The sequence below is a fragment of the Peromyscus leucopus genome, chromosome 1 (assembly GCF_004664715.2).
Source record: "Peromyscus leucopus breed LL Stock chromosome 1, UCI_PerLeu_2.1, whole genome shotgun sequence".
Classification (NCBI taxonomy): domain Eukaryota; kingdom Metazoa; phylum Chordata; class Mammalia; order Rodentia; family Cricetidae; genus Peromyscus; species Peromyscus leucopus.
This window is the reverse complement of record NC_051063.1, coordinates 171,408,025-171,428,844: the sequence shown is the minus strand read 5'-3', so window position 1 is coordinate 171,428,844 and position 20,820 is coordinate 171,408,025. Positions and strand designations below refer to the sequence as shown.

The window sequence follows — 20,820 nt, the reverse complement described above, 5'->3', positions numbered from 1 at the left end:
CTAGAGCTGTGGGTCTGAAGAAGGGCTAAGCCTGGACTCCTAAGTCCGAGGGAAGGGGTTTGGGGTCTGAATCCCTAGGACTGTGGAAAGGAGGGCTGGGTCCTAGTCTTCTGGTTCTGAGGAGAGTGTTAGGGTCTGGACCCTTGGGTTAATGGCAAGAAGACTGAGACCAGGACCTTTGAGCCTAAGGGAGGAGGGTTTGGGAGCTGGACCCCTGGTTCTAAGAGATGAAGTCTGGGTCTGTACTCTTCAGTCCAGGGGAAGGAACTATCCAAACAGCCTAGCCTTTCATGTAGTAGACTGAGGGCAGGGCGCCGCCGGCCTGGTGTGTATTGCAAGGCAGCACTCCCCATTTCCTGGACTGCCTTGGGTAATCCTGGGTATAAAAGGATTGCATTTCCTGCTTAAAGAGCACTGGAAGCGTTTCTAGCCACAGACTGAAGTCATGAACCTTATGCCAGTGCTGACCCTCCTGGGAGTCACCACTCTGTCACCCTGTACGTGAGAAATCTCACCTGGAAGGGGACGTCTGTCCCAGGAAGTGGCACAAGGTAACCATCTGATGATATGGAGCTGATCTTCTCATCCCAGGTATACCAGCTCTGAGCTGTCAGAGGGCCATAATAGAGGCTGTGCGAAATGCCTCGGAGCTGCCCCTTGAGTGGAAAACCAGTGAGAAAACCTGTGAGGTTGGTGAGGGTTGCCAAGACCTGGTGATGCTCCTGGAGAATGGTAAGAAACTCCCTGAAGAGACCCGCCCTATGGCCCTCCAGCATCCTGCATCCCTGGGAGGAGCTCTTCCTCAGCTGCAGGTGGGATCCATCCATACCCATTCCTTTCTTTCCGAACATCTCACCTTACCTTGGGATGTCCAAACTCACTCCAGGACCCTGGGGTCCCAACCCCCACCTCCACCTGCCTTCCCTTCTCCACCCAGGACCCCGAATACACTTGCTGATCATCAAGGACTGCGTTAAGGCTGAGGACCAGGAGCCCCGGGTTACCTGGCTCAGGACCGGTCCCGGGCTCTCTATCGTCTCCTACACCCGTGTGTGTCACCATAGTGACTTCTGCAATGATGTGTCCAGCACTGAGGTTCTTGGGGACCTACCCACACCCACAGGTGCCATGGGGAGGAAGGATGACATGTCGGAGGGGAGGGATTTGGGAGAGAAGTCAGTACACAGGGTTATTCTTTTACAGACACTCACTTGCCAGCGGAAGTTTGGCCAGCTCACTGGCTCCATCCCAGCCTTGATGGTACCCCTGTCCTTTTTCCTCTTCCAATTCACTCATCCTCCTTGTCTTCCCGCCCTCTACTCCCCTCATCCTGCCTCAGAACACTCCTGCCAGCATTTGACAACAGGGTTGGAGCCACGAGTCAGCCATATTTTCTGATGTTGATATTTTCTGATGCCTTCAACTCTGGCGCTCGATCCTGCCCCTGTTCTGCCGGCATAGCCCTTCTTTCCATGTGGCTGGGATTGATTCCCTGGTGGTTCTCACACAGGGTTTCTGTGTTTCCTTTCCCTAAGGGGCACTGGCCTCCAACTTGGTTGACTGGTTGGTTTGTTGTATGAGGATGTGGGTGTGCCAGTGTGTTCATGTGTGTACAGGTGTGTGTGTACATGAGAACGAGCATGTGGTGGATGGTGCATATGCATGTGGAGATGTGTAGAAGCCAGAGTCCAACATGGGGTGCCCTTCCTCAGAAACCATCCAGTTAGTGTCTTTGAGACCAGGTCTCTCACTGGAGCCTAGGCTAGCTCACAGATTAGGCTAGGGGAGCTGACCAGCAAGCCCCAGGGGTCCACTGGCTCCGCCTCTTCAGTTTCAGGGGCTTCAGTGGGCGAGTATACCTAGTTTTATACATGGGTGCTAGGAACTGAACAAAGGTCCTTGTGTTCCCAAGGCATGTCTCCTCAGCCCTGGCTTGGGACTTTATGCTGCCTTTGTTGCTGCTGCATGGCATTTGGGGCTGTGGCATGCTGGAAGATTTGCTGAATAACTGTTTTTTTTTTTCTTTCACTGCTTAGCAGAAGTTGTGGGTGAAACCATTGGTTCATTCTAGGGCACCCCCTTCTCCTTGGCCTAATCTGTATCTACATCCTGTCTCAAAAGCCATCCCTTCCCGAGGCCCTGTGTCTCCTGACCTCAGCCCCAGGGTCTTTGCTGATCTCCCCACACCCTCTGTCCTTGATCCCCCAACTAGACCATAGCCTGAATTTCCTGCAGCTGGACCTGTATGAGGGGAACTGCAGGAGGGGGTGTTGGGGAACACAGTGGGGAGGAGGCATCTGAACCAAACCCAGGGCTTTCCCACTGCCCCTCACTGTGTCTGTCACCTGCAGTCCCAGGGTCCCTGCGCTGCCCACTCTGCCTTTCTAAAGATGGCTGTGAGAACGCACCCGAGCAGGTCTGCCCCACAGGCAGCTCACACTGCTACAGTGGAATCCTCAGGCTCAGGGGAGGTAAGCCTGGACACGGGGACCCTGGGAGAGTGTCTGGAGAACAAGGGTAAACAGGTTGGGCATTGAACCCACAAGAAAGTAGGACCTCTTGGAGCTGGGTTTGCCTGAGACTTGGATAGCAGCTCTGTGTCAGCTCTCTGTCCCCTCCCCCTCATTCCTATAGGCCTCTTTCCTTTTCCTAGAGAGCATCACCACCAATCTGAGGGTGCAGGGCTGCATGCCCAGCCAGCCTGCAACCTGCTCAATGGCACCAAAGCAATCGGGCCCTTGGATATGAGTGAAAACTGTGGTCTTCAGTTGGGTGAGTAGGAAAACGAGACCCAGGCTCAGGACAAGGTGATCCTTGTAAAGTGTGGGACACCCTAAAGCCACCAACCAAGGCTGACCATTCCCAAGAAATCCAGATGCTTCCCACTCACTTCAGGACTGAGAGGACTCTTCCAGAGGGTGGCTGGAGGGTTAGGGTGTGTGTGCCTGCAAGAGATGTCCAGCTGTGGGAGAGGAGAACTGGGGTGTGGTCACTGTCAGAACTAACGGACAAAGATACAACAGACATCTCAGCTAATGTTGAACTAAATGTGGGTGTTCTGAGTGAAACAGAAGGGTGAGGAGAAAGATTGCTATGAGGAGAATTCCTCTGTGAGGTTTTGCAACAATCAGATCAGGACCATGTGCTTTAAGAGCCAGCCTTAAAGACCTCCTCTCAGGGTCCAAAAGATTCACCACAATAAGCTTGGGAAAGACCAATGGCAAAGGAATGAATCTGCTCACCCTGTGATCCTTCTGTGCATGTGTCTTTATTCTTCTGCTCTTCTCCTAATTTCCTTGGCCTAATTGTTTATAATTTCCCAGCTCTAGTTCTCTGTTCTCATCTCCCTGCGTCTTCTCCTCTAGTCTAATAATTCTCCTTTCACAGGAGGCTGAAGCAATAGAAGAAGTTACAAGAGTTACCTCTCATTAGTCAAAAGCACATTCCTAGGGGAAGCGATAAGGGCAGAGCCATTTACCATGGCAACACAAGCTTCCAAGGTTGCAGGAGTAAGACTGACCAGACCCCGCAGGAGGGGGACACAGTGCCCAGTGACAAACTTTGAGACATAGGTCTATTGTCAGCAGACTTGGCCAGTGAAGAATTGGCAGGCTTTTCTTAGGTTGCTTTGTGTTAGTAATCTTGGTAGGCACCTGTGACTCTGACCTTGTGCATAACTGTAAAGTTTTAAAAGTATGATCTATATATAAAGGCCTTTAGTCTAGTTCAAACTTGCTCTGAAATAAAAATGAGCTAAGTGTGTGCAGTTTGTGTTGGTCTGAGGTGAGATTATTTTTGTTAGTCTGAGCAAAAGGAACAAGGCAGAATTTAAGTGTCTGCAGTCTCATGGGACAATGGATCTGGCCATGAAGCATATCCTAGTATATTTTCTATATATCAAAATTATACAGCTAAATGAAAAGTCATCTTCCTGAACACCCACAGATATATGTACCCATAAGATTGAGATGTAATCATGAGATTACATATACACATTATTTGAATATGCATACACTAGGGAGATATCATAGCTGTTGTTGCACAAGAAGTTACAGATGGAAGCAACAGTGTTCCGAGTCAGTGGCCTGCAAGCCTTGCCTGCTCGGGTATCCCATCTGAGAATCATTCCTATGGTGGGTTGACATCTGAATTATCAATTGCTATAAACTGTAATGGCCTCGTGGCCTGCAATAGCTTGTGATAATGGCTCCTGACACTGGAGGAAGTGGCGAGTTCCTTCTTTGCATGGCCTTGGAAAACACTAGGTCTTCTGGAAGTTTTTAATTCAGTGAGTGTGTCTCGATGCATGTGTGGTGTGTTCATGTGTGAGCAGGTGTGTGTGTGTGTGTGTGTGTTCATGCGCACATGTGTATGGAGGTCAGAGGACAACCTCAGACATCACCCTTAGGAACAACATCCACCTCCTTTGAGATGGAGGTCTCTCAAGGGTTTGGAGTTTGTCAATTAGACCAGACTTGTTGGTCAGTGAGTCCCAAGAATCCATCTGCTTCTACTTCCCAAGAACTAGGATTACAGGTGTGTGCATACATCCAGCTTTTTTTTTTTTTTTTTTGGTTTTTCAAGACAGGGTTTCTCTGCATGGCTTTGCGCCTTTCCTGAAGCTCACTTGGTAGCCCAGGCTGGCCTCGAACTCACAGAGATCCGCCTGGCTCTGCCTCCCAAGTGCTGGGATTAAAGGCATGCGCCACCACCGCCTGGCACATCCAGCTTTTTTAAAAGTTTTTTTAATGTGTGTGTTTATGTGTATAGGTTCCCAAAGAGGCAAGAAAAGGGTATCCCAGGAGCTGGTGTTAAAGGTGGTCACTATCTGTCTGATGTGGGTGCTGGGATCTGAACTCAGGTCCTCTGCAAGACGAGTCACCTCTCGAGCCCCATCATACACCCAGCTTTTCCATGAATCTTTGGGATCCCAGACTCAGGCCTTCACGATTGCATAGTCAACACTATACCGACTGAAGCACATCTCCCCAGCTCGGTGTTGATCTTTTTATCCAAGTAGATGGAAAAGCCTGAAGACGTAGGCTGGATGTCACTGACACCAAGGATTCCTGCCTCACATACCACAAGAATGGTGCATAAAGGGGGACGACCTGTTAGTGTTTATGATTCATGTCCCACCAGGAAGGGGTTTCCTGGGGCATGGAGCTGGGGAAGCCCCTGAGGTGGATTTGATCTCCCTATCCAGGGCCACAAGCTCTGGACTGCAACAGTGGGACCTTGGACACTGTACGGAACGTATCGGATCTGCACCTGAGCTGGACAACTGGCTGGAAAACCTGTGAGGCCGGCCAGGGATGCCAGGAAACATTGATGCTAATACAGAATGGTAAGAAGAGGCCCCGCCCTTCTCACTAGCCCCTCCCACTGCAGGCCATTCCCACTGCATCCTGGGAATGACTCCATGGCACTGGAATCTAGGACTCCTTCATGATCAGATGAACCCCCTCCTGTGCCTGGTTCCCTCCTCACCTGCATCTAAACTACCTTCACTAGGACAATAAAGGTCTGTGCTCACAAGAGCCTCCCTCTTTTTCCAGGAAAAGAATTTCACATGGTTCTCACTAAAGGATGTACTAGTGATTCAAACAGAGAGGCTCGAATCACCAGGCATAGGACAGGCCCCGGAATCTCCATAATCACCTACGTCCATGTGTGCCGCCACGAGGACTTCTGTAATGACCTGTCTACAACTAGAAATCTTTGGATCCCACCCTCTGGCACAGGTATCTGAGTAGGCAGATCCCCAGAGAAGGGAAGGGGTTATCTAGAGGAAAGACAGGGCTGTGGGGAAGAAATAAGTACACAGGGGTTATTCACTTTATTGTAATTTTTTTTTTTTATATTTGGTGGTACTGGGGATGGAATCCACAGCCTTGTACAAACTAGACAGGTGCTCTACCACTGAGCCACACCCCAGCCCCTCACTGGGGGATTCTAGGCAGGGGCTCTACCACTGAGCCACACCCCAGCCCCTCACTGGGGGATTCTAGGCAGGGGCTCTACCACTGAGCCACACCCCAGCCCCTCACTGGGGGATTCTAGGCAGGGGCTCTACCACTGAGCCACACCCCAGCCCCTCACTGGGGGATTCTAGGCAGGGGCTCTACCACTGAGCCACACCCCAGCCCCTCACTGGGGGATTCTAGGCAGGGGCTCTACCACTGAGCCACACCCCAGCCCCTCACTGGGGGATTCTAGGCAGGGGCTCTGCCACTGAGTCACACCCCAGCCCCTCACTGGGGGATTCTAGGCAGGGGCTCTGCCACTGAGTCACACCCCAGCCCCTCACTGGGGGATTCTAGGCAGGGGCTCTACCACTGAGTGACATTCCAACCCTTGGGGCTGTTTTAAAATCAACTCTACTGGCTGGCAGCCTGTTAGCTCCCTCTACCTTGGCCTTGAATACTTGCACACCCTCCAGGTTCCTACTGTGTGTCTCTTCTGCACTTCCTTCCTGTGTCCCCACACTGGCCTTGTCTATGTGCGCCTCATTAACTCCCCTATAGGTTTTCTGGTGCTGCACCACCAACCTCAGAGAGGCCTTGCTCCCACCTTGCTCCTTCTACTTCCTCTACGGCTGATGTGGAATCCTGATGTCACAGATCGTGTACTTCACACTTCCTCTTCCTGTTGAACATGAGCCTAGAACATTCCCTTCTTGTTGCCTGGCATCAAAAATAGCTTCAGATGGTGCTTTGCCTTTCTGTAATCTGAAATAGTTTGAGAACAGGGCAGTCTTCTTTCCCTTGGTTATTTGACAAACATCGGGAACAACTGGGGTGGGGTGGGGTAGAGAGATGGCTCAGCAGCTAAGAAACCTGTTGCTCTCAAAGGACCCAAGTTGAGTTCCCAGCACTCACCTTGGATGGCTCACAACGGCCTGTAACAAGTCTAGTTCCAAAGACCCTGAAGCCTGGGCACCTACACACACATGTACAAACCCACCCCTCACCCTCCACCTATACACAAATACACATGAATAAAAATAATAAAGATAAATCCCTTTTAAAAAAGAAGTTTGGCGTAAAGTCAGTGGTCCCTTTGGGTATCCCCTTCATCCCTATCTAAGTTCATGTCTCTTGTCCAGCCTGGAAACTCCCTGCAGACCCCACCTAGGAAAATAGCACCTCTGGTGTTCCTGGCCAGAGGGCTTCCCCTGCACTCTCTACACCTTTGCTCCCCTACTAGGCCACAGCCCAAATTCCCTGCATCTGGCCTATCCAGAGAGCCTGAGGCATGCTGGGGGAATGAGCTGAGGGCCCTCTGAACCAAATCCCGAAACCTCCCACTGTCCCTCACTGCATCTGCTGCTTCCAGTGCCAGGGACGCTGCGCTGCCCACACTGCCTTTCAACCCGTGGTTGTGAGAACGCCCCTGAGCAGGTCTGCCCTGAAGGCAGCTCACACTGCTACAGAGGAGTCCTCAGGCTCAGGGGAGGTAAGCCTGGACACGGGGACCCTGGGAGAGTGGGCTAGGCATTGATAGCCGAGTGTCTGGAGAACAAGGGTAAACTGAGACAGGGCATAAGACCCAGAGCGGAGCAGGGCTGGCCTCCTGGAGCTGGGCTTGCCTCTGAGGCTTGCATGATCCTTATGTCTCTGTTTCTGTCTCTTCCCATCTCCTCCTTTCCTAGAGGGCATTGATACCAGCCTGAAGGTACAGGGCTGCGTGCCACAGGCAGGCTGCAACCTGTTTAATGGTACCAAGGCAATTGGACCTATAGATGTGCTTGAGGACTGTGGACCCCAGTCAGGTGAGTTTCTCATAGGAAAAGTAGGCAAATCGCCTGCAGTGCAGCCAGGGACAAGATGGTCCTTGTGGGGTGTGGGACACTCAAATCCATCCAGCATGGCTAGCCAGCCCAGAGCATCACTCACTCAGATGTGTGCAAGCAAGGTGGGGTGGGGGGGATTCTCCAGGGAGGCTGTACATGTAAAGGAGAGAGGGGGTGTGGCCCAGGAGAGAAAAGTATTGAGGGAGCTTTGAATAATTCTGGAACAAGTGAGCTCACATGGCCTGTCTAGGCTCAATGGGAAAGTGCCTGGTGCACAGCCACCTGCTTGGTTGTTCCCATTCTACACACCCAGACCTGGTGTCATGCTGGGTCTCACGGTTCATTTTGACCGCCTCCAGTCTCTCCATCATCTTCTCCCATCCTCATCTATGATACCTAGCAGCCTCTGCGCTCCATTGGAAAGAAAATCAGAGAGAGAATCAAGGGGGTTTGAGTATGCCGGAGAATGCAAGAGTCACGTGAGGACTCCAGGCGTGTCCCTACTAGTGCATTCACACGCAGCCACAGGGGCATTCACTTGGCAGATGGGGGTGGCGCGGAGCTTCTCAGAAGGGTCGCAAGGGAGAGAAGCTATCGTAGAGATGGAAAATAGATTTAGAGTCTTATCTTCCCTAAGCGTATGGTCTTGTCTGTCCCTGCCTCAGTCTCCTAATAGGCCTGTGTCGTCTTAACCCTCAGAGCAGGAGAGAGTGTAGAGGGACCTGGGGAGATGGCCCAGCAGAGAAAGTACTTGCCACACGGCGTGAAGTCCAGAGTTTGAAACCCCAGCACCATATAAAACTGAGCACAGCAGCACACATCCAAAACCCTAGACCTGCGGTTGGGAGGGGGAAGGGAAAAACAGATGAATTCCCCGAGTCCCCTAGCTGGCCAATCAGTGAGGTCCAGGTTCGGTGAGAGTCAGAGTGGGAGATATCCATCATCAAGCTCTGGCCTCCACATGCTCGTGACACACTAAGCACACACACATGCATGTTCACAACCAAGCACACACACACACACATGCTCACACATCCATACACACACACACAAACACACACACACGCGCGCTTGCGCTCACACATCCGTACACACACATGCATGCACACACAAATAAAAACTTTAGACATTTAAGTGGGTTCCTCAAATGTTCCGTTTGCATTTTATTTATTTTTTTAAGGACTTTTACTTATTTATGTGCGTGTGCTCATGTGCACACACATAGCCATGCTGTGTGAGTGGAAGTAAGAGAAAAACTTCATTTTATAGGACTCTCAGGAGACATAACAATGTAGCTTTTGCATTTTCTCCGGGATTCTCGGCAGACAGCAATGGTCCTTTCCACAACACTGCACTCTGAAGACACTGGAGAAATACTTCCATCTCGAGAAGTAAAATTGCAGTTAGAACTATTTTCTTTTCTTTCTTTCTTTCTTTCTTTCTTTCTTTCTTTCTTTCTTTCTTTCTTTTTTTTTTTTTTGGTTTTTCGAGACAGGGTTTCTCTCTTTGCGCCTTTCCTGGAACTCACTTGGTAGCCCAGGCTGGCCTCGAACTCACAGAGATCCGCCTGCCTCTGCCTCCCAAGTGCTGGGATTAAAGGTGTGTGCCACCACCACCCAGCTAGAACTATTTTCTTGTCCAGCACCTAGACCCTTTTCTGGCAAGGCAATAGAGAGTCATGGTAGGGAAAGAAGACCCGTAGGAACCCTGGCTCACCTGGAAGCACGGTCTGCTCTGACCCTGTCTCCATGTCCTCATCTGCCTGTGTCTCTCTAACTTTAGGCGTTCAAGGTGGGACTGAGTTCAACCAACATTAATCTTCATGTTCGCTGGTTTTCCCACAGCTAGATCCGGGGACTTGAGGGCATGGGCTGGATGTCACAGGCACCAAGGCTTCCTGCCTTGAACAGCATGAGAGAAGATTCTGGAAGGGTCCACTTGTTGCTGCCTGTGAATGAAGTCCCACCAAGCAGGGTCAGTTCAATACTGAGAGGGATTTGCTCTCTCTCCTCTTTCTAACTGCAGAGGCTCTGAAATGCCAGCATGGGACATTGGAGATCACAAGGAATGTATCGCAGCTGCCGCTCCAATGGACAGCTGGCCAGACAACCTGTGATGTTGGTGAAGGCTGCCAAGACACGCTGTTGATGATAGAGAACGGTGAGAAGGGCCCTCTGGGTACAGACATGCCCCCTTTCCTGGCCCTGCCCCCTTAGCTCTGTTGGGCAACTGCCCTGACCTCCGCCTCTACCCGCCCATTTCTATCTGTCTAGGGGAGAAGGTGAATTTGGTTCTCACCAAGGGCTGCACTACTGCTGAGGACCAAGAGGCCAAAGTCACAGAGCACAGGACTGGCCCGGGGCTGTCTGTCACCTCCTACACACGAGTGTGCCGCCTAGGAGACTTCTGCAATGGCCTGTCTACCACAGCCCCTCTCTGGGCTCCACCCCCTGTGACAGGTGAGGGCATCAGGGGGAAGCTGGGTGCTGGGGAGAAAGGCAGGGTGCCAGCTGCTGAAGTGCGTTTTGAGGGAAGACGTTCATTTACAGACTCTCCCTTGCTGGACAGCACCCAGCCAGCTCACTTCCTCCACTTTGCCTGCTCCTACTTTCTCTACAGCCCACAGTTCCCAGTCCCTCCTCTTCAGGGCCTTTCCCTCTCCAGGCCTTCTGCATTCCTCATCTGCACTTCCCCGAGACCCACAACTCCAAACTCCCCAGGCTGACCTCTTCTAGCAACCCTGAACAAAGTGGATTTCCCTTTAAATAAAAAAAAATCTTATTTTTAGGTGTGTGTGTGTGTGTGTGTGTGTGTGTGTGTGTGTGTGTGTGTCCAGAAGAGGACATTGGGTCCCCTGGAGATGGAGTTATAGGTTGTTGTAAGCCTCCCAACATGGGTGCTAGGAGCCACACTTGGGTCCTCTGCAAGGGTGTTATCCTTTTTTTTTTTTACATCCTGTCCAATGTTTCCCCTCCCTCATCTACTCCCAGGCCCTCTCCCCCACCCTGCAATCCACTCCTCCTCCATTTCTGTTCAGGAAAGGCAGGCCACCCATGGACATCAACACAGCTTGCCACATCAAATGGTGGTGAGACTAAGCTCCTCCCCATGTATTAAGTATGAAGAGCAGAATCCCAAAAGCCAACAAAAGAGTCAGAGACAGGCCCTGCTGGCACTGGTGTTATCCATTCTTAAATGCTGAGCTATCTCTCCAGCCCCAGGTCGTTTTCGTCTTTTTATTTTATTTAATTATGAGTGGGGGTTGCCCATGAGCACCAGTGAGTCTGTGGAGTACAACCCACGTGAATCTGTTCTGTCCTCCAACATGTGGGTCCCAGGGACTGAACTCAGGCTGTCTGGCTCTGTGGCAGGTTCTTCTCCTGCTGAGCCATCTCACTGACCCCCTGGGTGGGTTTCCTGCCAAACTCCCAGCCTCACACTCCAGTCCTGAGCAGCCCTGCTTTTCTTGTGTATTTGCCCTCTTTCCATATGGCTGGCTTTGGTTCACTCGTATCTCATTTGGGACTTTTCCATTTCTTCGTCCTACTGGACAGTGGGATGGGGCTTTCCACAATCCTTGTCAGGTGGTAAACTGGCAGGCTTCATGTTTCTGTGTTCTGCAATATTTTGTTATGAGGGGATTTTTCTTAACTATTTAGTAAAAGTTGTGAGTAAAGCCACTGGCTGCTTCTGCGCCCCTCACCCCTTACTCAGTGAAGTCTCTGGCTATCCCCAAAGGTCCCCACAGGCTGCTCTTCCTACACCCAGTCCCAGGGTCTCTGCAGGTTCCCCTGTCCTCCAATCACAGCCCCAGTTCCTGCAGGCCTGCATGAGAGGAGCCCAGGAGCGCTTGCTAGGGAAAGTGAGGCACCGTGGGGAACTAAGAAGGGATATCTGATCCAAACCCAGAGCTTCCCACTGCCCCTCACTACGTCCCTTGCCTCCCAGTCCCAGGGACCACACGCTGCCCACTCTGCTTTTCTACCCATGGCTGTGAGAATCCACCCAAGCAGGTCTGCCCTGCAGGCAGCTCACACTGCTACAGTGGAGTCCTCAGCCTCAGGGGAGGTAAGCCTGGATGGAGGACCCTGCGGGACTGAACATGGTGGGCTGGGAGTGGGGATCTGGGTGTCTGGGGAGGAAAGGTAAACTGAGTGAAGGAAAGAGCCTCGAGGAGTGTGAAACCAACCTCCCAGAGCTGGGCTTGCCTCCGAGGCTCGCATGACCTACGTGTGTGAGGTCTCTCTCTCCCCTCTCCTCCTATCCTAGGGGAGATCATCTCCAATCTGAGGGTGCAGGGCTGCATGTCCCAGCCAGGCTGCAATCTGTTCAATGGCACCCAGACAATTGGACCCATGAATGTACGTGAGGACTGCAGTCCTCAGAAAGGTGAGAAGCATATGGGAAAAAGTAAGCCACACCTTACACTGCAACCTCAAGGCAAGATGCTCCTTATGGGGCGTGGGACACCGAAAGTTATCAACTGAGCCAGCCACCCCGACATTTAAATGAGCATCATCCTTTCAGCCATGCACACAGGAAGTAATTCTCCAAGGTTAGAGGAGGTTGGGAGGTAGAGGGCCGAACAGAGGTGTCCTGTTGAGAGAGGGAGGGAGTGTGGCCCAAGCAAGGCACTCGGACAACGAGCCCATTGGGGAGAGCTTTAAATAAGTTTGAGAAAACTGAACTTGGGTGACCCGTCCATGTGGGAGGTGAGGTGTAAGGAGGACAGCTGGGGTGCACAGCGCTTGCTACTGTCAGCATCCTGGCACCTGGCCAGGTTCATTCAGAACACAAGTGTTTATTTCTGATTACATTTCCATGTACCCTGACCTCTGGTCACCCCATATATCCCACTTCACTTAGATGACACCCCCCTATTCTCTGCGCCTCCTTTCATCCCCATTCATGAGGCTGTAGAACTCCAGTGGCCTTGCTCCATGGGAGAGAAAATCGTAAGAATGGGTGGGTATAGTTGGAATTTTCTTTGGGCCTCCACCCAGTTCCCAAATAAAGACATAGTGACTTATTATTAACTATGGATGCTCAGCCTTAGCTTAGGCTTGTCCCACTAGCTCCTTTACCTTAATTTAAACGGTTTCTATTCATCTATGTTTTGCCTCAGGGCTTTTTACCTTTCTTCTTTTTTCTGTATGTGCTACTTTCCTGCTTCCTCCCTGTCTGTTTGACCCCTGGCAGCTCTTTTCTTCCTCCCTCCCCACCTTTCCCCGACCCCAGCCTAAATTCCTCCTCCTACTTACTCTCCCTGCCTGGAAGTCCCACCTATACCTCCTCCCTCCCTATTGGCCATTCAGCTTTTTATTAGATCAATCAGATGCCTTAGGCAGGCAAGGTAAGATAGCAACACATCTTTACATAGTTAAACAGAGATCCCGCGACATAAACAAATGCAGCACACCTTCACCCAATTAAGCAAATATTCCTCAGCATGAACAAATGCAAACATCTTTACATAGTTAAACAAATATTCACAGCATGAAAGGGGCCTCCTGGGCTGTGCGGGGGAGACCCCTCCACTTGGTCATTCTGAGCTGAGGCAGTACTGAATATGGGGCCCACGACTGGCAGAGATTGACGGTGGTGTCAGAAAGAGCTCTGTCAAGGAGGTGACTTGCCTTAGCTTTCCTGGTAGAAATGGCTTGTCAGGGACTGCAGAGAGTGTAGATGGATTTTTCTTTTGGGGCCACCAGCTCACAGAAAATGGCATGGAGACTTACTATTAATTATGAAAGCTTGGTCTTAGGTTAGGCTTGTCTCTAACTAGCTCTTATAACTTAAATTAACCCATAATTTTTAATCTATATTCTTCCGCACACTTGTTACCTCATCTCTCCATTGTGCCCATCCTGGTTGCCTGTAGCTGGAGTTTTCTCCAGTCCTGCCTGGCCCACGATCAGGACAAATCAATCTCTCTCACCCGCCAGTCCCGCAGCTGCTCAGACCTAACTGAGTAAACACACAGTTTGCTTACAAACTGTAGGGCCATGGCAGGCTTCTTGTTATCTAGTTCTTTTATCTTAAATTAACTCATATCTATTAGTCTATAAGTAGCCACGTGGCTCGTGGCTTACCAGCACCTTGCATCTCGCTTGTCATAGCAGTGGCTGGCAGCGTCTCTCTGACTCAGCTTTCCACTTCCCAGCATTCTCTTCTCTCCTTGTCCCACCTATACTTTCTGCCTGGCTACTGGCCAATCAGTGTTTTATTTATCAACCAATCAGAACAACACATTTAACATCCCACAGCAGTTGTCCCCCATCTGGATGGAGACTCTACCTCTCTTCTTCCCACAGTCCTCTCTGTCCAGGAGTCCCACCTATACCTCCTGCCCAGCTATTGGCCATTTAACTTTTTATTAAACCAATCACAGTGACACATCTGCACACAGTGTAAGGGAATTCCACACCAGGAGAGGGCTCTGTGGGTAAGAGTATTTGCTGTGTGAACATGAGGACGTGAGTTCAAGTCCAAAGCATTCACCTACAAAGGTGGGCATGGCCACACACACACACACACACACACACACACACACACACACCTGTAACCCAGTGCTGTGAGAGGCAGAGACAGGAGAGTCCTGCTGATTGCTATCTCCAGGTCAGTGACAGACACTGTCTCAAGGGACGGAATAAGATGAAAAGCAATAGAAAAGGACATTTCACATAATTTTTTTAAAAAGAGAAAACACATTCCACACACACTGTGCATACCACACACAATGCACACAGCAGCCTCACAGATGCACCACACTGTGCTTCATAATCCTGTCTCATGCATTTTGGATCCTGTGTTCCTCATATACATGGAAACCCCAGAAACCTCATGTGCCCACACCCCCATAGAACCCACAGTGCATTATACACACAGCTCATGCTACAGGCTACACACAAACTAAACACTGACAATACAGAACGCCCCCCTCGCCCAACACATGCAAACCTACGCCACAAATCACACATCTGCACACACCACATGTGCACCCCTCACATCCCAAATAGCATACATAGCAACCCCATGCCAGCTGCATAAAACACAGCCATTATCCTGCAGGTAATGAGCTCTTGGCATGGGAGCCAAGCCTTGGAGGAGCATCGCCATCCCGGGCTGGGTTCGGCTGGGCAGTTTAGCAAACATTTACTGGGGATCAGCAAAAGCCAGTGGCAGATGCTAGAAGCACAGGATGTGTCGGGTGGGGAGGTCTGGGGGGAACAGAACAGCTCGTGCAAAGGTTCAGGGGTGAGAGAGAGTTAGGTGTGAGCTGTGTGATGGCCCACGGCAGACTGCCTTCCTCCCCTGGCTGTCCCCAGAGCACATCCTCTGTCTTCCATTAGTCCCCGACACTGTCATCCCCCTAGCCTTAAGGGCTGTTTCTGTGGCATAGTGACCAGGCAGAGAGGAGGATGCGACCATGAAGAGGTAGGAAGGATAGGTCACATGGGGGCCTGGGGGCCATTTTAAGACAACAGATTTTATTCTGGGGGAGATGGGGACCTAACAGAAGTTTCTGCCTTCTCGGGGCTTCTCGGGGTTTCTCAGAGGGCTGACACGATTGCCTTATCCTTTAAGAGGACTCCAGTTATGGGTGGTAAATAGGTGGAGGAGAAGGGAAGGGGGCTCAGAGAGACCCATGACAGTCAGGCAACAGCCCTGGGACCTTGCAGCACACTCGAGGTGGTGACAGTGCTAGGGTTCTGCAATACTGTGCAGCCTAAGCCACAGGGTTTCCTGGAGAAGGCCACATGGGCTAGAGAGAAAGCGTGGGTGAGAATCCGGGGGCCATGCTCCTTGTGCTACAGGGGAAACCTTTGAGCAAATGGGGAGGGTGTGGAGGGGTGGAGCGGGGAGAGTGCACATCTGGTCTGCAGGAGCAGAGCAGCTGGAGCTGCACATTTGTCACCTGGGAAATGAGGAAATGGCCAGCACCCCACTGTGAGCCATCGAGAAGGCTGGGGTGCTGGTGGACGCCCAGTCCCAGCTCTAAGAGTTTCTTCATCACAGAGTACTCGACATTATGTGATGATGATCATGTCAGGTCCTTAGGGAAGGCCAGGTTCAAGGTCCTCAAACTAGACTGCTGTGTTCAACCCTGACCCTAAGGGGACAGAAAGCCTGAATTCTGAGTCCAGCTCTGCCACCTAATGCCTGGTGACACTGGGCAAAACCCTCAGCACTTACTGCTCTGCTTCCCTGCCTTGATGCTGCCACTTGCTGTGGGTTGTGGTGGGGACATGAGACAGTCCAGTGGGCAGTGAAGATAGAGCTGCTCTGTAATCCCAGCGCTCCAGAGGCAGAGGCTAGAGGGCTGCGAGCTGGAGGCCAGTCTGGACCACACAGCAGAGCTGACACACACACACACACACACACACACACACACACACACACACACACACACACACACGGGGACACTCATCTGTGGAGAGCCAATTCTGTACCCTAGCACCCAGCAGACCCAGTGCTCACTAGAGGTGGATCCAGGGATTTGTTTGTAATCTAGGGCTTCTCAGTCCAAAGAAATGTCTTAGGCTGGGGAGATGGCCCAGTCAGTAGGTGTTTGTTATGCAAACATGAAAATCTGAGTCCAATTCCTAGAATCCATGTTGAGGGAGGGAGGGAGGAGAGAGAGAAGGGGGAGGCGGTGGAACATGCTTGTAATCCAAGCCCTGGCAAGGCAGTGATGGACAGACCCCCAGGACTTGCTGGCCAGCCCTCCTCGCCTACTTTGCCTTACTTCAAGAGCTTCAGATCATTGAGAGATCCTGTCTCAAAAAACAGGGTTGCTGAGAGGGCTCAGCAGGTTAAAGCACTCCCTCGGTTCCATGTGACAGGAGAGAACTAACTCTCAAAGTTGTGGCGTGCGCACACGTACACACACACACACACACACACACACACACACACACACACTTCAATGTAATAAAGGTTATATAAGTAAAAAAGGAGAAGGTCAGCTAGGGAGATAACAAAATAAAAGTACATACTGCAGAGAAGCAAGATGTGTAACTCCCCCAAGATGGCAGCTTCGGCTTCCTCTGGCTTCTACATGCATGCACACACACACGCATGTACACCTACACACATGAACAGGCATGCATACACGTGTACACACACAAACACACACACACACAGAGGAAGAGAAGGCTCCAGGCCACCTTACTCATTATTCTAAGGAGGACATGAAACGGATGGGGAGGAGAGAATGGCTGAAGGGGGAGCCATCTGTGAGGAGCAAGCCTTCCTCAGGAGGCTCTGAGAAGAGCCGCTGTTCAGGGAGGAACAGGGTGAGCAGAGCTGCAGACTTGGATTCTGAGTCCCTTCTTAATCCAGACAGGGAGGTCACAGCCAGGGCACTGGGAGTATGACTCAGAGTGTCCTGGCCTCCCTTAGCCCAGACACTGCAGGGACAGACATGGTGCCTCCCGGACTCTCACAAGCCCTGGTGGTTTCCCCCTCCACAGCTACTCTGACCTGTTACAAGGGGATCATGGTGAAACCTGGCAGTGGCTTTGCTGAGACAGCTGTCGAGTGGTCTGCACCATGGACCCTGGCGTGTGAACCTGAGGAGTTATGTCAGGAGACCCTCCTGCTTGTGGACGTAGGTGTGTGATGTGGTGGACGGCCTCACTCCCGTACTGGCCAGCACAGCCCTGCCCTGGGTTGTGTGCCCTGCAGTTCCCGCCCAGCGCCTCTCTCTGTGCCTTGTCTTGCTGGGCAGTGGTGTAAGGTAGCCCCAAGCCCAGCCCCAAGCCCAGAAATGAGAATGGTGCTGTAAAAACCCAAGGGACCCTGATGACCTCCATCATTTGAAGGAGGATTATTGGGCTGGGTGTGGCTCATTTGGTACAGTGCCTGCTTAGCATGCATAAAGCCCTGAGTTTGATTCCTGGTACCAGGTAAACTGGGCATGCCTGTAATCCCAGGGCTGGGAGGGAAGAGACAGTTCAATTGAAATTCAATGCCATCCACACCTATATAGTTAATTCAAGACCCGGCTGGGCTATCCGAGACTCTCCGAGAGACAAACAAGAGAGTGAGGCAAAGAGCTAGAGAAACAGAGAGGAAGGAAGGGAGGGAGGGACGGGGGAGGGGAGAAGAGGGATGGGGTGGGGACGTGGGGGGAAGCCTAACACCTGTTTGGGGATCGATCAGCCTTTGGCAGCTTTTCAGGGAAGTGGGCAAGGAGAGAAGCAGACCACAGGGAGCCAGCTGTGGGTGTGAAGGGCAGAGTGTGCAGGGAAATCCAGCAGGGTAGAGGAGGTGGTGAGCAGAGTGAGGCTGCAGCCTGAAGGAGGGGCTCAGGGCAGACTGTGGAGACTGTTCAATGAGATGTGCAGGGGCAGGGCAGAAGGAGCCAGGCTTGTGCTGCAGGCTTTGGCTGACACAGGACATGCTGTCACTGGGCATTGTGCTCTCCCTGTGAGGGGAACATCAGGGGATCCAAGAAGTGGGCGCCCAGGCCTGGCCATCCTCCCCATCCAAGCCTGGCTTTCACTCTCTTATACCAGCAGGACCCAAAACACTCCTAATAGGGAGCAAAGGCTGCATCAGACCTGGGGCAGAGGACAGTGCCGGTGTCTCCATACACTCCCGGCCCCCTGGAATACTGGTGGCTTCCTATTCACGCTTCTGTTCCTCCAACCTGTGCAACGAGGCCAGCAGCAGCAGCGTCCTGCTGAGCCCCCTCCCTCGTCCAAGTATGGGATCCGGGGACATGGAAGGGCCCAGACATTTGGGAGTTAAGCTGGTGGCTGTAGCTGAGAGCGTGCAGTGCATCCCAGTTCTTCTCTCTGTCCTCAGCTGCCCTTCCCCCTGGAGACCTGTGGTGTCCGGCGTGTGTGGGGTTATACGGATCCTGCTTCAATGACAACAGCTTTGTCGCCTGCCCTCGGGGTACCACTCGCTGTTATAATGGTGACATTGTGCTCCAGGGAGGTGAGTGCTGAAGGCTAGGCTGCAGGATTGGAAGAGGCAGGGCCAGGGCTCCAGGGTTGAGGGTGGAGGGTTGTTCCCTAACTCCTAGGTCTGAGGGAGAAGAGATGAGTCTACCTCAGATGGAAGAGGGATGGGCCGGGACCACTGGGTCTAAGAAAGGAGGTTTGTGGCCAAGACTCATCTGAAGGAAGAGTTGAGGCCTGGAATCCGTGATCTGAGGGAGGATTACAGGAGTCTGGACTCATTAGGATGAGGGAGGAGGGCTGGGACCCAAAACCTGAGGTCTGAGGGAGGAGGGCTGGGTCTGGACCCTGGGTCTGAGGGAGGAGGGCTGGGCCTGGACCCCTGGGTCTGAGGGAGGAGGGCTGGGGCTGGATCCCTGGGTCTGAGGGAGGAGGGCTGGGCCTGGATCCCTGGGTCTGAGGGAGGAGGGCTGGGCCTGGATCCCTGGGTCTGAGGGAGGAGGGCTGGGCCTGGATCCCTGGGTCTGAGGGAGGAGGGCTGAACCTGGACCCCCGGGTCTGAGGGAGGAGGGCTGGGCCTGGATCCCTGGGTCTGAGGGAGGAGGGCTGGGGTCTGGACCCCTGGGTCTGAGGGAGGAGGGCTGGGCCTGGATCCCTGGGTCTGAAGGAGGAGGGCTGGGTCTGGACTCATGAGGCTGAGGGTTGGGCCTTTAGCCTGTCAGGGAGTAGAGCTGGGCCCTGGAGTCCTGGATGGAGGAAGGAAGGCAGGGTTAGATTCACGGTCTGGGGAAAAGGATGGGGCTGGGATTCCTGGGTCTGAGTTTCCCAGCACTGCTGGATTGTATAGCCTGTAACTGCCCTTCACCATCCAGGTGGCCTGTCTTTCACAATGAGCATTCAGGGATGCATGTCCTCATCTGGCAAAACTTTACTGGGGGACTCCAAAACAATTGGGATCTTCTCCGCAAAAGAATTCTTTGAGGACAAAGATGATGAAAAGCCTCTGGATGGAGGTGCCTCAGCCCCTTCCCTCGCCTGGGTGTTAGGGCTGGGGCTCTCCTTAGCCCTTTGTCTGGTCCTCTCAGATGAACCCATTTTCCTGGGGTTCCTAATCCCTATTGGCCGCCCACAGCCATCCCTCCTCTGACATCATAACCTATGACCTTACACTTGGAAGCGTCAGCCTGTGCTGTCCTGGTGCCATCAACCCTCACACATGGTGAGGTGTGGTGATATTTCTACATGGGAGGCGCTGAACTCACCCTTGTTGGTGGCCATCCACCTATCGGCCACACCTGTGGAATAATAAAGTTGCTGTTGTTTCTCCGAATACTGGGTTTCTCTATGTGAGGAAATGATAGCACTCAGAGGATCCTTTGAGAGACCCGCTGCCAAGGCCTGGCCTCCCTGTGTCCCTCCCCACCCCCATGTCTTCTTCCTAACCTGTGGCGGCAGCACAGAGCCCTCAGGATGCTGCGGCCTAAAGCACCGGGCCTCACTGTGACCTGGGAAGGGCAGGACCACAGCCAAGGGCTGGCCCCTCACCTGAGGAGCCAGGCAAGGGGCTGTGAGTGGCACGAAGGGCGGGTAATTGAGTCGGGAGGAAAGGAGCTGAGAATAAGGCTTGATACAGTTTCTCAGGCCATTCATTATACCAGGTGAGTGTTGCCATCATAGCCTCGAGAGGGTGAGGATCAGAGGACACACACACACACACCATACACACACAACACATCCACACAACATACACACACACAGAGTCAGTCAGTCAGACAAAGTCAGGCATTGTAGACATTTTCATTCCAGGCTGAAATTCGCATTGCCCAGCGGTGGTTCTTGGGACCCTGCATGGGCTGAATAAGGCAGTTCCCACAGAACTGACGTCTACGCCCCTGGGAAGTGGAAAGAAGAATGAATCTAGGGACACAGAAGCAGCCAGGCCAGTCCACAGGGCCCCTCAGTCACTGCCTCGACAAAAGGCAGCTTAGGGAGGGAAGGTTCCTCATGCCTCCAGGTTTGCTGGGATGTAGGTCGATCGCTGCAGGGAAGGCACGCTGGCAGAGGAAAGCATGCAGCTAGCACTCCTCACGTCTGGAAGGACCAGGGGGAGAG

The 20,820-nt window shown here is 52.3% G+C and overlaps 1 protein-coding gene across 1 annotated transcript; it reads left to right on the top strand.

The window, feature by feature from the left end:
- The first annotated feature begins 409 nt into the window (after positions 1-409).
- On the top strand, positions 410-20,038 carry Cd177 (CD177 molecule). Its single transcript, XM_028862085.2, is given in 18 exon segments — positions 410-497; positions 592-732; positions 938-1,123; positions 2,352-2,471; positions 2,654-2,689; positions 2,692-2,772; positions 5,207-5,347; positions 5,559-5,744; positions 7,339-7,458; positions 7,655-7,774; positions 9,821-9,955; positions 10,069-10,254; positions 11,744-11,863; positions 12,065-12,184; positions 17,272-17,412; positions 18,322-18,507; positions 18,611-18,745; positions 19,581-20,038. Coding segments are annotated over 18 exon segments (2,481 nt in total). The 5' UTR covers positions 410-445; the 3' UTR covers positions 19,856-20,038.
- Positions 20,039-20,820: the final 782 nt, after the last annotated feature.